Source organism: Clinocottus analis, unplaced genomic scaffold (assembly GCF_023055335.1).
Source record: "Clinocottus analis isolate CAN_PGR_092001 unplaced genomic scaffold, fCliAna1.0.p SCAF_4, whole genome shotgun sequence".
Classification (NCBI taxonomy): domain Eukaryota; kingdom Metazoa; phylum Chordata; class Actinopteri; order Perciformes; family Cottidae; genus Clinocottus; species Clinocottus analis.
The window spans coordinates 23,810,128-23,826,359 of NW_027176153.1; the positions used below are offsets into that span (position 1 = coordinate 23,810,128).

The following is a 16,232-nucleotide window of genomic DNA, read 5'->3' on the forward strand; positions in this document are numbered from 1 at the left end:
CCAATCAAATCCTTTTACGCTTTGCGCCTGACCCAGCCCATCGTCCAATCAACACCGCGCTAGGTGCGGGCCTGAATCCCCCTTCAACCTTCTGCTTTCTGGAGGGGCACCTTCAACCAGCTCCGTGGTGCACTGGCAGCGGCTTCCCTAGTTTTAAAGAACAATTGGAAATAACAGAGTCACACAGACACAATGTCGTTTCTGACTGTCAGTAGGTTAGCGCCTAAACTTCTCAATTCAAAGGTAAGAGGACTTGAAACGGCATTGATGCCACTTTAGAAGTCAAAGTTGTTAACGCTGTCTACTGAAGCTAACGTCAGTTTAGCGGGCTAGCGAGGCGAGCTAGTGAGCGCGAGCTAGCTTAGCCCTGTCAGTCACACCGTGAACCATGGTGACCGGGAGCTCGGCTGATAATTTCGAAAAACAGTGTGACGGCTTTTAAAAGTATCCTCGATGTCTCGATGTTTTATACAGTGATGCTGTAATGACTACGTTTGCGTTTTACTGTTGGCGAACTCTTGTTAGCTAGCATGTCCCTGTGCTGGCCTGGTATCGTCACCGCCTGTTTGGACATGTTTCTTTCCCCAGACGTTAGGTGACTTACGTTAGACAGTTTGAAATCGGGCCTACTTCGCATATCCAGTCTCTTTTGTTATCAGTCAATAAGTGTTATTTATGGTCGGCTTCAGACACTGATTAACTCTGGTCTCAACTCTTAAACCCCGTCGACCTTCAGGTTGAGAACTCAAAGTTCTCTAACGTCACATCGTCGGTGGAGGTTCGCCCTAATATTCTGCGTGTTCTCCAAAATGTGACACACAACCCTGTGGAAACCGTGTTTTAGTCTGGATTCAGACATCCAGCATTAGTTTGACATGTGTTGCCTCAGATGGCAGCTTTTATCATGCGATTAATATATTGCTTTAATAATTAACCACAAGGCTTCCTATGTTGAAACACTTAAAATCACTGATAAATGTGCTGACTTGACTGTAACCTTCCAGTGACTGTAACCAGGTGTTTACTCCACTGACCTCTCATCCTACATTGCTGACACTGAATGACCCTGCACCCCCCCCCCCCCCACTTCTCCTTAAATGGCCTTCCTTGAAGTGGGGGTATCGTCTCCCTGTTATCAGTCTTGTAATAAGGACTCTGCAGATATCAGTGAGCACATTATTCTTGGCCATGAAATGTGTTGTTTGTTGAAAATCATGTGATTCCTGCTCTGAGAGCAGGGACACTAATCATGTGTGGTGGTGTCACTGTCAATATGGTTTCTGGCCTCGGGTGAAATATTTTTTTTCAGAAGTTAATGTGTGTTTGCATACTATCAACAAAGTATCTTCAACCAGGTTGTATGTTTAGTTTATTTTACTTAAGAGCACTTCCATGTGTTTCTTATAGTTGCAGCTAACCTTTCTCCCAGGCAGGACGTTAGGAGTGACTGAGTAAAACTGCTGCTCTATATTTTAGGCCCTGAGCTGTTATGTAATCTCTCACTTGGCTGTGTAGTGTGTGCGTGTGTGTGTTCTGACGCAATATCCCACCTTTTTGTTTTTTGTTGAGGCTTCACAAGGAAGGGGATCCCATTGTGAGCGGTGCCAGCCGTCCCCTGTTCCCGAGGCTCAGACTCCTCCCTTTTTCCCCCATTGATAATTTTGATAAGCCGGCAGACGTGTCTTGTTTCACTAGTGAGCAGCAGGAAGCTCAATTTCACAACTGAGCTTTCAATGAGATTACTAGTCTCCGAACACTTTCATAAACAGGGCCGGTGTTTGTTATTTTAATCGGTCTTACATCCCAGAGTCTTGTCCCACCTTTTATCATAGGAAAATGTATGGTCTCTCTGTGTAATGAGTGATTTTGTTTTATTTTTTACTGGCGAGCCTCATCAGTACTTACTCGTTGCAGCTGTTAGTATTAATCTTTCCAGCCACCTCATCTCAATTAACTTGAATGAATTGGAGAGAAAGTAACCAACAGCCAACTCTGTTCCAAATTGATGAAAATGGAGATAATTAAACACTTCATGTATTTTTAGAGAGGAAGCGCTTGTCAATGTAAGGAAGGAATAAAGGATTTATAATTTAGAGTAATTTAGTTAATGGATTATGTTAATTGGAGGACCATCAATAAAAAATAACTTCTCTATTTGGTCTGAAAACGTGTCTTATGATGTGAGCTGGTTGTCTAGGTTGATATGTAAGGAGCATTAGAAGCATGGAGATTCTGCTGTGGTCTTAACTTTTTTTTATTAGGTTTTGTGGTTGTGCTCGCAATGCTCCTAATAGTCCTTTTATTTTGTTCTCTGCTCCACAGAATGCCACCTCCTTCCTTGTGGCTGCCAGAAATGCCAGCGCATCAACAACAGTAAGTATACTCCAGAGTAGTCACCTTGCTTCAAATTCATGAATTGGTTATTATGCTGTGGCATTTGGAAAAGACACTTGTTTGTGTTCGCGAGTACACGCTGACCTTTGTGGATCGACAGATATTTCTTTACTAAAATGTTTACATAAAGTCTGTTTAGTTAACCCCGATTCACGTTGGAGGAATGTGTTTTACTTAAAGACGAGATGTTGGTTCAAGGGCTTGACTGATTGCACATTTTCTTTCTCCAGAATCTGAAGGATATCCTGGCAGACCTCATCCCTAAAGAACAGACCCGGATCAAGAACTTTAAACAACAGTATGGCAAAACCAACATAGGACAGGTTTCTGTCGACATGGTGAGTGACTCTTGAGGTGTTAGACGGTTAAATGTGTCAAGGGGATCAGAATAAAATTAGAACAACAAAGCCAAGATGCTTGTGATCCACTGTCCGTGAAGGAAGGAAGGAGCGAGCATCTAGGCCGTCTACAGTGATGTGGATTAGACAAGGGCACATTGGCGTCACCTAATCCGTCTAGGCCTGCACAGCCTTATTTACGGAGGTATCCGGTCACATATCACCGTTCGGTGATCTCCATCAGGCCACAATATGAAGCTGTGCTGCTTTGTGTCGACATGTCGAATTTCTAAAGAACTGACAGCAGAATAACTTCGGTTTGTTTTACTTTCAACAACCACGAGTAAGCATTTTGCTGTGGCCCATTCCAGTCAACCCGTTACTAAAATAGGCCTATTTGTAAAGCGCGTTTTAGTGGAGAATTTGCAAGAACGACTGCGCCCGGTCATAAAAAAACAAGCTGCAGCGATCCACAATCATCATTAGTGACGAAGTATTTTAGATGGAGACCAAACAATGTGATGCTCAGCAAGCTCTACAAATTGGACATGGATTTTCACGACTGCACAACTGCTACACACAAACCAAAAAGCATCGACTTAAACTTACGTAACAAACTGTCGTTACAGTGTGTAAATCTTTTTGATTTGACGCTAATTGAAAAATACATCGGCCAGCGATTATCTTAACTCCATATTAATCTTGTGATTTAAATAAATCCATGTCCAGACCATTTAAAGTTTGAAGGGAACTACTTCAGTAAATATATTGATTATCCAATTCAGAGAAAGCGTCGTTATAACATACAGTGATTAAATTAATCAATGCTTCACAGCAATAACAAAATATTGAATCAATAAAATAAAGATTTGGTTGCCGAAATTGTCTGTTGGGATTCCTTCAGAGGATTTTGCCTTTCTTTAAAGGTCCAATGTTGCATAACTGTTGTTACTGCAAACACACCATTGTATGGTTTAAACAAGACTGTTTTTATGTTCTGTCACCATATGCTTGTGTTTTCATCCACAGATCTACGGAGGCATGCGGGGGATGAAGGGTCTGGTGTACGAGACCTCTGTGTTGGATCCTGACGAGGTCAGTTTCCCTCAAAAGTGATTGAAAGCCTTCTGGTGGTTTTATCATTTGAATACTCTTTGGAGATTTGCCGGCCGCAGAGGCACTTATCTTAATGAAGTTGAGAGCTTTGTTTACAGAGCAGCACTGTCGTCGTATATCTTCTTCGAGGCGTAGTTGGTCATCTTGAAAAACTATGCCGTCGTACCCTCAGCACTGTGAACACTGTAATTCATGTCCTGGTACAATATTCACTTTGAATATTGTACCATTTAAGTCCTTTTTATACCAATTTTTTATTCCATCTGTATATTTTAATCCATCTGTAACTTAATATTCTTTTTTACTGCTAGATTTTTTACATTTTTTATCTGTTTTTATTACAGTTTGACTCTTTATTTATATTGATTCTTTTGTATCTTATTACTGTGACCAATGCTGCTGTAATCCTGTAATTTCCTCTCTGAGAGACTAATAAAGGTTTAAAAGAAAAAAAATCTCACTGAAACTCTTCCAAAGTCACTAAATCTAGAAGGAAAGTCGACAAGATGGACGGCCTGTCCCTTCAGGCCTCCTTGCAAAGCCGCTCCCCCCAAATGAATGAGTCATTAATCAACGTATCTTAAGACTGGTGTCAAGCAATGAGTGCACTGGCCAAATAAGCACAGATGGGTAGACGAGCAGGTAGCACGTCTAATCCTTACGTTCAGTCCTGCATCGGCCGCAGATGCAGATTGTGTCTATTGTTTGTTAGCGCATTGGATTCCTTGATTGCTGTCAGGCTGTAAAAAACAAATACTAATTTAAGGAGGGTCACCAGTCCTTTAACCGGCCCCCACATGGATTTACATATGCATTGGTGCCGTTGGAGCTCATGTAGACACCTCGTCATCCCTCTCTTGATGGTGCATTTTAGGATAATTTTGTATATTTTTCTCTCCCTCTCCCTTGATACACAGGGCATCCGTTTCCGGGGCTACAGCATCCCAGAGTGTCAGAAGTTGCTGCCTAAAGCTCCAGGAGGTGAAGAGCCGCTGCCTGAGGGCCTCTTCTGGCTGCTGGTCACAGGACAGGTGCCCACTGAGGAGCAGGTGAGCGGCAGAGGAGCGCTGGAGCTTCAAAGATAATTATGCCCGAGCTGTAACGAGGGAGGGCTGTGCAGCTGTTCATTCGCTCCATCTGTCGATGCTGGTATCGAAGGACACGCACACACGCACACACACTGTTACAGGTGACATATGTTTCCAAGAGTTCAAAGAGGCACTTTATCTAATTGCCTTGTTATGTACATGGTAATGTGGATCACAAGGTGTTCTGGTTATGACTTTGTCAGTTATGTATGACTCCAGAAAATCATCTTATATAAACTGAAGATTGCTTTTTAACTGGGGAACAAGAAACTTGCATTACGCATTTAAAGGAGTCTCTTTGAACAGTCGTAAAAGGGTCACCTGACTGATAAGCCTTCACCTTTTATAGCTGTTGACAACTTTTCACTTTTTTCCCTTCTTTCCCCTTTTGTTCTCTGATATTCTGTTTCTTAATGCATCTGCAGGATAAGTGAAATCTATCTGTTTCTCCTGAACAAACTATTTTCCTTCTACTTGTAAAAGAAACATTGGCTCTGGGGTTTTATTTCACATACTTGTACATGTAGCAGACATTGTTATCTTATCAACCAGACGTTGAAAGAAGTGCGAATGTAAGTCACACTCTCACATTGTGTGCTCCGGTTCCTCTCAGGTCCACTGGGTGTCCAAAGAGTGGGCGAAGAGAGCGGCGCTGCCCTCTCACGTTGTCACCATGTTGGATAACTTCCCCACAAACCTACACCCCATGTCTCAGTTCAGCGCCGCCATCACAGCCCTGAACAGCGAAAGCAGCTTTGCGCGGGCATACTCCGAGGGAGTCCACAAGTCCAAGTACTGGGAGGTGAGTTCATGTCGACACTCTTGCGGAAAATCTCTAAACGGGTGTGGTTGTGAGATATTTTGACTAGTAAATGCATTGCCATGTAATGTTTTACATCCCTTCTGTGTTGGTTGTCTTAGTTTGTCTATGAAGACTCCATGGACTTGATCGCTAAGCTGCCCTGCATTGCTGCCAAGATCTACCGCAACCTGTACCGCGAAGGGAGCAGCATCGGCGCCATCGACTCGAACCTGGACTGGTCCCACAACTTCAGCAACATGCTGGGCTACAGCGACGCCGAGTTCACTGAGCTAATGAGGCTCTACCTCACCATCCACAGGTGCAACGTCAAGCTCACCTGTCAGATTATGAACTAGCTTTGGTTTGGAGACGGTGAAGGAGCAGGAGGGAACCATACAGCTGGTTTTGTTGGATGATGCTATTTGTAAAGCTAGCAACTAAAATGTCTCATTTTAAACCTCAATCACATTTGATATTAGCTCAAGTAGCCCTTGTGTCGCTATAGCCTGTCTTCTCTGGAGGTTAGCTGTAAAAACTAGGGTTGAGGAAAGTTGAGAAAATTGAACTGCTTAATCGAATTATGCGGCAAATTCAATAATGAAGTAAAAACTAGTACATTGCACGCTTTTATTTTGAAGTAATATGATCAGAACAATAAAACAGGCACTCTGGAGCAACAGCGAGTTAATATTTGGAGCATTACACATTGTTTAGTTTACATCAATAACTCGAGGCACCTTGCATGAAGGTCTTGTTTAGCCGTGCATGAGCAAAGTGTTTGTGGTGCAACTTCTACTGTTAATCTACTGCTTTCCTGAACTGGCTGCTACACACACAAGTTCAAAGAGGTACACTAATAAACACTGTGATATGGCATCAAACCTATGCACCAAGCAGAATGCGCTATCTGAGGTGAATGTATTTCACTTTTGAGGATTGCTGGAGTACCATGTTTTATGTCTATTTTATTTGAAAGTATATTTTTATATCTTGTAATGTTCCAGTGACCACGAAGGAGGCAATGTCAGTGCTCACACCAGCCACTTGGTGGGCAGCGCGCTGTCTGACCCCTACCTGTCCTTCAGCGCTGCCATGAATGGTCTGGCTGGTCCTCTGCACGGCCTGGCTAATCAGGTTTGTGCCACGCAAATCAATATTTTCACATGCAGAAAATGCAATTTTTGTCAAAGGCAGTGTTTTATTAACTCGTCTCCCAATAGGCACGTCTTTCACACGGGACTTTTTTCTGCTTTGGTGTCCGTGTCTTACTGGGACACTTATATCTGGAATGCATTAAGTTAATGTTATTTGTGTTTTAATGACTGTATTCTACTCGGCAGGAGGTCCTGGTGTGGCTGACGGCCCTGCAGAAGGAGCTGGGCGGAGAGGTTTCTGATGAGAAGATGAGGGATTACATCTGGAACACTCTGAAGTCTGGAAGGGTAAAGACACCAGTTCCTTTACCAATAAGAAATAGATGTTAGAGAGGGAACTGTGACCCTGTTTAACTTGCTAACACTATGTAAGCAACTTTAATGCATCATTAAAACTACTAATATTATTATTTCAGTCATGAATTGTGTATTTTTAGGCAAAAAGAATTGGGGGAAAGTTATATTTCCTCCCTTTTTTTCCCCTTGTGATGATCCCATATGTGACTAATATCTGTGATACAATGCGAAATGCGTGTTAATGAAGTTTTAGTCATCAATATAAGCACATCTAGTAGTTTTGGGATCAACCTGGGAGGGAAATCGGTGCTCATATTTGTCATAACATTTTTTTCCCCAAAAAGGACCTTATTCAGGTGTTTATATTTTTATTTATTTATTATTTGACAGTCTGCATTTTAAAACTTTAGAAAAATGTGATAGACATCCATCTGTTCTTCCCTGCAGACGGGCTTAATATAGTTCTGCAACAGCCACACATACCAGATTTCTTTTACAGGAAGATTACTAGCTAACCTATAACACCCTGTTCTAAAAGGCTATGCAAAGATTACGAGTTGCACAGTTCAAAAGTTCAAGGAACACGTTGTGTCTCTTCGTAGGTGGTGCCGGGCTACGGCCACGCCGTCCTGAGGAAGACCGACCCGCGTTACACCTGTCAGCGCGAGTTTGCCATGAAGCACTTGCCCAGCGACCCGTTGTTCAAGATGGTCGCCCAGCTGTACAAGATCGTGCCCGACGTGCTCCTGGAGCAGGGCAAGGCCAAGAACCCCTGGCCCAACGTGGACGCCCACAGCGGAGTGCTGCTGCAGGTAAGAGGCGTGTGGCCATCTTGCTTTCGTCGCTCCATGGCGGCGGCGGCGGCTTACAGGCCTGACTCTCTCTTTCTCTTTCTCTCTCTCTCTCATTCGTCTGCAGTATTACGGGATGACGGAGATGAATTACTACACGGTGCTGTTCGGCGTGTCCCGGGCCCTCGGCGTGCTGGCCCAGCTGGTGTGGAGTCGAGCCCTGGGCTTCCCCCTGGAGCGCCCCAAGTCCATGAGCACGGATGGACTGATGACACTGGTGGGAGCCAAGTCGGGCTGAAGAACCGCCTGGGGGAAAAAAAAGAGCTGGGGGTTAGTGTGAAGGGTGGGAGAAGGTGGAAACATCAAAAAGGCAGACATAAGTGGTCGACCCCCCCCCCCTCCCTCCTCCTCCTCCTGTCATTTCCAATCGAGGGATTCAACGGGATTCAAAGAGACAGTACACTTTTAATGTCATTTCACAAAAAGGAGGGCCTTTTTTTTAACCTTCACACCATTTAGTGTTTGAGTCTGTTTAGTTTAAAAAGACAAGTTTTCCCGTAGGGTCTCCACATTTGGAACATGAGAGGAAAACTTCAGACGCATATGTGTACCTCATAATAGGCTCATTATGTATGATTATAAGTCTGCTAGCATCCCCTGTACAGTGCTGTGTTTGTCACTGGGCACTGGGTCTGAACTATGAATAGGCAGTGGCATTCAAAGGGAATTGTGGAAGTGAATAAATGCTTCCTTTGTATTTGTTTAAAGCTCTAAAATTAAATACGGCACTCAACCGTTGCTGCTTTTTGGCTAACGCAGTGATTTTTTTGTTTTTAGAGTATATTCCAAAGCAAAAATAACCCTTTTCCCGCCATTTTAGGCGCCCCGCTTAGTTTCTTCTATGCAATGGTCCTAGATGTCATCTCTCCCAGTCTATCCATGTGTTTCACTCCCATTTATGAACACTCCAGTTTACACTTAAGGTCCTTACCAATAGAATTACCAAGCTCTTTGAGATATATATTCAAAAATTGTGAAAATCAGTTAAAAGATACTGCCCCTTTAAATCGTTGGTCCCTCCTTTTTTCTCCAACTTTTTTTTTTATATATATCACGACCTGTATTGCCTCTATGATCAAAATAACTGTCTTGTCTATATATAAACTATTGGTTCTTCTTCGTTAACATGCTTTCCTGTTTTTTTTTTTAACGGGTCTCTGCTCAAAAGGTCTCCTGAATGGTAGAGAATAAAGAATGTACAGTAATTATAAAGATTTGAGCAAAGGGTGTTGTAATTGGCAGCCTGTCGTAAATCATTAAGAGCAAGCTTGAATAGAAAAGTGGGATAGGGGGCTTTTTATTTGTGAAAGTCCTGTCTTATTTGAGTGTATGTTTGTGACTTAATCCCCACAGGAGAGCGTTTTTAAACATCAACTACTCCAAAAATGAGCACTTGCTTGATTGGATTTCCTAATTTGTAGTCTTATACACCCCTGCCCTGGTCGAGTGTGTCCCTTTTTACAGTTACTTTGGTGTTTGCAAATGTATAAAACTATAATCTTTGGGCTCATTTTGTGGTTTTTATTTATACTTTGTGTACATACGTATATATATGTATAGCTTGAATGTATGAGCTCTGTGCGATCACTCGCTTGTAATGACCACAATGATTACCATCGTTTACCAACAATGACGTCGTGTCCATCACACTCACCGTGTCCGGTCCCGCTGAGACATTCTGACAACGAACAAAAAAAGGAAAAACTGCAGCTATCTTGTATATACACGATTTCTGGCCTTGCTCTGTTGGTTTTTCAGGTATTTCACTTGAATGTTTCAAGCTTGCTCTTAAGTTCTGGGTTTGTCAACACTCCATTTTTCTGTAGTTTAAGCTCTTGCATCCTTTTTCCCTCCCCAAGGTTCTCTTGTCAGTCAGTAATTCACTCAGATGTTTGAATCGCTGCTTCCATCTTCCTTTCTGGCTTTTTATCAGGTGCATTTGTTTTATTGTAGTTTTTTTTTTTTTTCTTGTGGGGTGTTCAAGGGTCGTGGTTATTTTGATCGTAGAGGAACGTGATCGTTGTACATGATAACTGGGAGAATTCATGGGAAACACTTTGAATTGGGACTGGATGGGTCAAAAGGGCAAGATAAACTTAAGGAAAACCTAATGGAAAAAAAAAAAGAATAAAGGTTTTTAACAACACTTGTTGGATCTTATTTTCTTAAAGGTGTAGAAAAAGGAGCCTGTAAAATAAGACCATTGCTCTCACTTTAAGGAGACCATTTCAACTATGTGACATTTCTAAATTATTTGCATACACAACCGCTGCAGTGCGAGGTCAGGGTCATGCGCATATTTTCTAAATATAAGGGAGTCGGTGCATTTACTTCAAACTTTGAGTCGCTCCCATTGAGACATGCAGCATCAGAAAAATGTATTTTGGAAACTTTTGGATCCCCAGAGATGATCGTTTCTGGAGCTCCATCTATTCACTTCTCGCTCTGCAACAAGATGTTTTGTTGGACCCGAGTTTGATCATAAATACAAAAGACATGAAAGAAGATCGGTCCGAACATCCAGCTCTTCTGTGCTGTTATTAATAACTGTCCCACATACCATCCCTCTGCTCTGGTTTCTCGTGCCGGTCAGCTGCCTTTTGAAGAGCTATGTCTGCCCTTTTGACACTGGACCCATCCTGTTGGTGGCGTTCAGGTTCAGCAATGCTTCATTTAAATGTCTTTGACTCTGCGAATAAATTAAAAAAATGCACACAGAGGAACAAATTCCACATGTTTTATTTAAATAACAAAGCTCTGAAATACACACAGTATTTACAATGATGCACCTTAAGCTTTAGACAGAAAAAAAATATGAGCTTAAGTGTATGAAAAATGATCATATATTCCTTTGTAGCAACAGTGATGCTGTATATGTACTGGACTGCCACCATGAGATCAACGCTCAGTCACACAATTGTCGTCACTGTGGGGCCGGAGAGCTGAGGTGATCATTTAATACTCTAAACATTTCTTCGGCTTATATTAAAATGTTTGTTTTGGATTTACAGAGTATCAGCATCGACAAGAAAAAAAAAAAACTTGGCAAGAAATTCAATCTTTGGGCAACATACTGAAAATATACATATTTCAACAAACTTGGGACGAAAGTGCAAGTTGCAACATTACTGACAATGAGTGCTATGCATTAATTAATCCATTAACACTCAAAATGGCATTTAACAATCTTTTTTAAAAGTTTGACAGTGATTTTCCTTTGTTTTTATGTCAAAGTGAGCAGATTGAATTAATATTCTTCATGCATTGAAGATCAATTATTCTTAATTTCCAATCAACTAAGCAGCAGAGAACATAAAGCAGGTCAGCTTTGAGGACAAAAAACAGCTTTTAAAATACTGTTTTATTAGGATATGAGACTTGGAGCATGTGAACATTATGTACTGCCTTTATGACAGAGGTCACATGATGACTTTTTAGCTTTTGCAATTTAAACACTAAGCGCCGACAAATACATTCAGTGGACCGCAGGAGCCCTCCATCGTGGAATAAAGCCACGAGATGCTTACAAATTAAATAACAATTCCAACCTAAGTCATGCACAAATAATGCTCCATAAACAGTTTTTTTTGCCTCTTTGTTAGTTATATCAATGCATCATAATGTATATAAATAAAAGCTAAACTTCACAAAAAAATAAGCATGAAACCCATAGACAATGATAAATGATTGATAATGTTTTATTCTGCAGCCCACAAGTAAATATTATAGCAACAACGTTCATGATAGAAATGTAACGTCCTTCTGATGACCTTCAGTGAACTGTAAAATACAAAAAGCATGCATTGATTATTGATGTTAACGCATCAGTTATCCGTTTAATTTGTTAACTCAGTTTACTAAAATAAATTATATGGTATAAAGTAGATTAAGTGCTAACCTAAAAAAATATATATGATCTAGATTTCCCTTTAAGAGTATTCCACGGTAAAGTTAAGGTTCCCCGCCTCTGTTACTCTCATAACAGTTACTTGTTCTGGGCTGCAGAATAAGACATTGTTCAAATTGGCATGCCAAGTTTTAATGTCCAAAAAGCAAAATTCTCACAGCATATGAACATTCAAGTTAAAGCAAAACATCCCAAAGCTCAAGTGAATGGAGGGCACAGCTGACTAATGAAGAAATGACCTTCTTCCCTGTGGAAACGCTGCACATCAAAGATGTTGTCGCGGTATTCAGTGACAACACTCGACGCCCCCAACATGGCACGCTAATTTGAACCCCAATAAAACTAAGAATTTGCAAACGTCCACTGATGACTAAATGAACAGGCATGATATTAATCACCCTTTTGCACCATGCAATGTCAAATAACATATTGAAACTTCAATTTGAAACGAATGTAAATGGTAAAAGTAGAGGCGACGGTTCTGCTTTCCTCGTATGGTATGAGCAGCTGACGCACTGAGATTTGATAACGTGTCAGTGTGGCATACAACAACCTTGAGATCACGCGATAAGACTTGATCCCTGTCGAGAGCAAAAGGCTGTTTTATTCGGTGTCCCTTTGCTTTTTCGTTTTAAGTAATAGTCCACTCCACCGTTGTTAACATGCAATGATTTAGTTTGGTTTACATGAGTACAGCTTGTAACTGCTATGGAAGCGAGAGCCATGGTGGGTTCCTTCTGATAAACAAGCATCCTTTGAGTGGCGGTAGACAGAAAAAAACAATGGAGAGACTTAACACACAGAGGAGATAAACGAGTGTGTTGAGGAAGGAAGTCCAACATGATGTTTAGTAGAGTTGGATGTTTATTATTCTCAGGGGCCAGTGTGTCTACGTGCCGCTGGAGTCGTGAAGTGACGGGTGATTAAGAGGCATCATGCAGGTGTGTGTGTGGATAAAAGGGAATAAAAAGGTTGGTATGGTTTAAGGCCAGATGAGAACGTACAGCTGCTGAGATCACGTCTGATGCACCTCGTGAAACATCAGCTCTCGCGGGATGCGAGTCTCTGGGCCGTAGAGCTTACCGGCCCGCCGCACGAACGCGGCGACGTTCTGCTTTACAACCTCGTCGAAGAACATGGTGGCTAACTGGGAGTGCAGCAAAGAGCGGAACTCAAAGGATATCTGTTGAAGATACAAAAATAATCCCTTTAGAGAGAGTAACTTTCTTGTTATCGTTTATTTGAAGCTTTGACTAGCAGACAGTTAGCTTAGCATAGAGAGTGGAAAAGGAGGAAACAGCGAGCGTGGCTCTGTCCAAAGGTATGAACAGGCTCGCTACCGACAGTCTTTATGCAAAGCTAGCAAAGTATCAGCTGGCTCAGGCTTCATATTTACTCTACAGACTCGAGAATGGTATTGAACTCCTCGTCTAAGTTTTGGCAATTAACCGTTTTCACCACAAGCTGCAGGCTACTTACAGAAAAGTCTACCGTGCAGGTGCGAGGGTACCCAGGAATACCAGGACTAAAGCGCCATATCGTCTCCAGGTGATTGAATAGCTTTCCATCCGTACACACTGCCTAAAATCCCCCGAAAAGAGAAATAAATAATGTGATTAGAAATAAGACGTATAAACAATGAGTGCTTGTTGGCATCGAAAACATGATTTGCTTAAACTGACAATTGTGTATTAGACCGCTTTGCTTTCAGTCAGGTGCTGACATTTAAACTTATTCTCATACACATCGCAGTAACATCAAACACAACCATCGACATCACGTTAAACATCAGATATAAAAGAGACTTTTTCAAGGTACCGGCACTTACTTTGACTAGATGAGGCCGGACATTAGTGATCATAGACGTGTATCTCTCCACCACTGGAGGAAATCCGACTTCAAGTTGAGCTTTGGCGTGGCCCGCTCTTTTCATGATGGTCTGGGACTTCTTACACCAGGGCACAAAGTGCTTGTAATCGTCAACATTGGCCACCACATCATACATTTCCTGCATAGAGAACCTATGGCAGAAAGCATTGCAAGGTTAAGGAATTAAAAATACACACACACACAGACAAAAAACACACACACATAAATGATAGTTATTAGTAGCAAATGCAGGAAAATTACCCCAGCGTTGTACGCTCGGAGTACTCCTTCCTTTTGTTGGTGAGACTGATGAAGTTTCTGCTTTGAGGAGTCGTCGTCATTGTGTCCAAGTCGTGAAGGCAGAGCACCTTGGGCGTTCTGGTCATCAAAATGCCGCACGACGACAGGTGTCTAAAAAGGTAAGAGATAGATTTTTCTGTAAGCCACATTCTGGAAAGAGAGCAACCTGCCACAGGCACGGTCCACAACATAAAAGGCCAACCATGTTCCCTTTTCCAGATACTAAATGTGTCAACGAGAACACATAATGTGCTGAACCAGGAGGTCGTGGAAGGTCTCTGTGTTGTGACTGTGCTGGTGTGTTCCGAGTTGGGCCTCTTCTGTGAATAGCAAAACACTAGGAAATTTGACACCCGCTCAGACTACAGTTTAGCAATATGTTTTCCAGTAGGAAACTTGTAGAATCTTCCAAAATGTGTTATGGATTACTAATTCATAGCTACTTACTGGGGGATCAGATCAGCTGATATTGCCTTTAGATAATATCACAATATTATTATTTTTTTAAAGGTAGTAAGGTAGGTAGTTATGCAATAAAATATTCATGATGGAGAAAAATAATGCAAAATACATTGTCATCAATTGCTTCTGCCATAGATAAAATATTTGTTGTTGTTCTTTGGATAAACAAGCTGTTGCTCTCTCGTCACGTGATGTCTGGTTCTCACTCAACTTTGTGAAATGTGAATAAACTACCTCCTATCTGAGTCGGTCTTATATTACTCAAATTACAATACAATGTGAATGGTCCATTTATTTAATATAATTTGACACTCAGACAACGTCAACCTTCTACATTACAGGTAACTTCTGCTTGAATATGTAACACATGTGTTATGAATTATCAAGTATTGCTGGTTACATTAGCTAACGGTACATAGGTTATAAACATAAGTTCTTGCCACATTTTATAAATAACATAAATACGACGATTGTGACCTTCGGTGCAAAAAAGAGACGGTGTCATTGACTCGTTGTTGTCGGACTCTGAGGTGTTTCCAGGACAGACTCACCTGATGTTCTGTCGCAGGCATCCTCCTCTTTGCAGCCCGCTGCGACACGAGCGAGTGGAGCCCACAGAGGCGATCTGGAGCAAGTCGCTAAACGTCCGCACGCCCATGGGTAACCGCCGGGCACTGGCCGTGGCTGCCATCAAACCAGCCACTCGGTTTCGAGGAAGACCGATCCTGGGTCTGCGAAGCGAAAGCAAAGGGCTCTCTCTCTCTCTCTTTTTGGGCAGTGGGATTCAAGGACCCGCGGTCCAAACGCCCCGCTTTAGTTAGTGGCGACGGTGGTGTAATAGCAGCTACGAGCTAACTCGGTTAGCTCGGTTAGCTCGTAGCTAACTCGGTTATAACTCGGTTAGCTAGTAAGCGGTGTAGCGTCTAGTCCCTTTAACGACGTATCCCGCCGCCGCTCGTCACCAACGTTCGTATCGGTAACGTTAGCCAACGGTCGCTAGCAGGGTTTCATAACCAGCCCCCGGCTGGAGAAACGCGACCAGCCGCCGCACTGCTCTGTAATTTCACAGCAATACTCACATCACTCCACGTTTATATTCACAAACTTTCAATACACTTAAGTTATTTCGGGCTATTTTTTTAAAATTATTGTCAAATACCGCCCGGCTGCTGACGACCTTCTGTGTCTAAATAAAACGCCGGTGGGACAAGTCGTTCCTTTCTTCTTTAGTAGGGCCGGGCGGCTGCGGGTGAAATGCTGCCCCCGTTGTGTTGGAGGCTCATGTTTCTTAAAGGGTTTTAAGTTGCGCATTTGTATTTTATCTGTTCGTGTTTGCAGTGTACAAGCTCAAAACAATAATTTGATTTACGTTTTTAATGTAAAGCTTCAATTCAAGATGACTTAGATCTATATTCAGTCTAATTTCTAGCTATACCAATTATTATTTTTTGTCAGTTTACTATTTATTTTACCTGATGTGGCAAGGAATATTCTCAAAACAGCTTTTATAGTGGTAAATATGATTATTTTTAATCGCATTGTAAAAATAGACTTGACAACCGCCATGACAGCAAAAACATCTCCATGATAATTACATAACATATGCAAAGTCCTTCTGCAGATCTTGAGATACAGTTGGAAATGGTCCACAAAC

General features: G+C 42.0%; 2 protein-coding genes across 4 annotated transcripts; one reads left to right on the plus strand and one right to left on the minus strand.

Moving 5' to 3' along the window:
• Nucleotides 1-92: 92 nt before the first annotated feature.
• cs (citrate synthase) lies at nucleotides 93-10,186 on the plus strand. The gene is made up of 11 exons (XM_068596932.1): nucleotides 93-243; nucleotides 2,323-2,373; nucleotides 2,625-2,732; nucleotides 3,762-3,827; nucleotides 4,766-4,897; nucleotides 5,550-5,738; nucleotides 5,858-6,057; nucleotides 6,743-6,872; nucleotides 7,079-7,180; nucleotides 7,792-8,001; nucleotides 8,108-10,186. Exons 1-11 carry the CDS (start codon nucleotides 193-195, stop codon nucleotides 8,276-8,278), a joined length of 1,410 nt encoding a protein of 469 aa, XP_068453033.1. The 5' UTR covers nucleotides 93-192; the 3' UTR covers nucleotides 8,279-10,186.
• A 577-nt stretch (nucleotides 10,187-10,763) lies between these two features.
• Nucleotides 10,764-15,822, minus strand: coq10a (coenzyme Q10A). Of its 3 annotated transcripts, none has more exons than XM_068596934.1 (6): nucleotides 15,658-15,822; nucleotides 15,130-15,309; nucleotides 14,078-14,227; nucleotides 13,776-13,968; nucleotides 13,427-13,528; nucleotides 10,764-13,130 (listed from the first exon to the last, which is right to left on the minus strand). In XM_068596934.1, the coding sequence occupies exons 2-6, from the start codon at nucleotides 15,267-15,269 to the stop codon at nucleotides 12,963-12,965; spliced, it is 753 nt and encodes a 250-aa protein (XP_068453035.1). In that variant the 5' UTR covers nucleotides 15,270-15,309; nucleotides 15,658-15,822; the 3' UTR covers nucleotides 10,764-12,962. The 3 variants fall into 3 exon arrangements, with proteins under 3 accessions (XP_068453035.1, XP_068453036.1, XP_068453034.1); XM_068596935.1 differs by having other exon boundaries at nucleotides 15,738-15,806; XM_068596933.1 differs by having other exon boundaries at nucleotides 15,130-15,822.
• Between the last annotated feature and the right edge of the window lie 410 nt (nucleotides 15,823-16,232).

Excerpts from the sequence above, each read along its gene's own strand:
- cs (XM_068596932.1), top strand. The coding sequence starts at position 193 with ATGTCGTTTCTGACTGTCAGTAGGTTAGCGCCTAAACTTCTCAATTCA. Across the intron at positions 4,898-5,549 it reads AGGTGCCCACTGAGGAGCAG|GTCCACTGGGTGTCCAAAGA; the intron begins GTGAGCGGCAGA and ends GGTTCCTCTCAG. Across the intron at positions 6,058-6,742 it reads CTCTACCTCACCATCCACAG|TGACCACGAAGGAGGCAATG; the intron begins GTGCAACGTCAA and ends GTAATGTTCCAG.
- coq10a (XM_068596934.1), bottom strand. The coding sequence starts at position 15,269 with ATGGCAGCCACGGCCAGTGCCCGGCGGTTACCCATGGGCGTGCGGACG. Across the intron at positions 13,969-14,077 it reads TCCGAGCGTACAACGCTGGG|GTTCTCTATGCAGGAAATGT; the intron begins GTAATTTTCCTG and ends TTTCTGCCATAG. Across the intron at positions 13,529-13,775 it reads TCCGGCCTCATCTAGTCAAA|GCAGTGTGTACGGATGGAAA; the intron begins GTAAGTGCCGGT and ends GGGGGATTTTAG.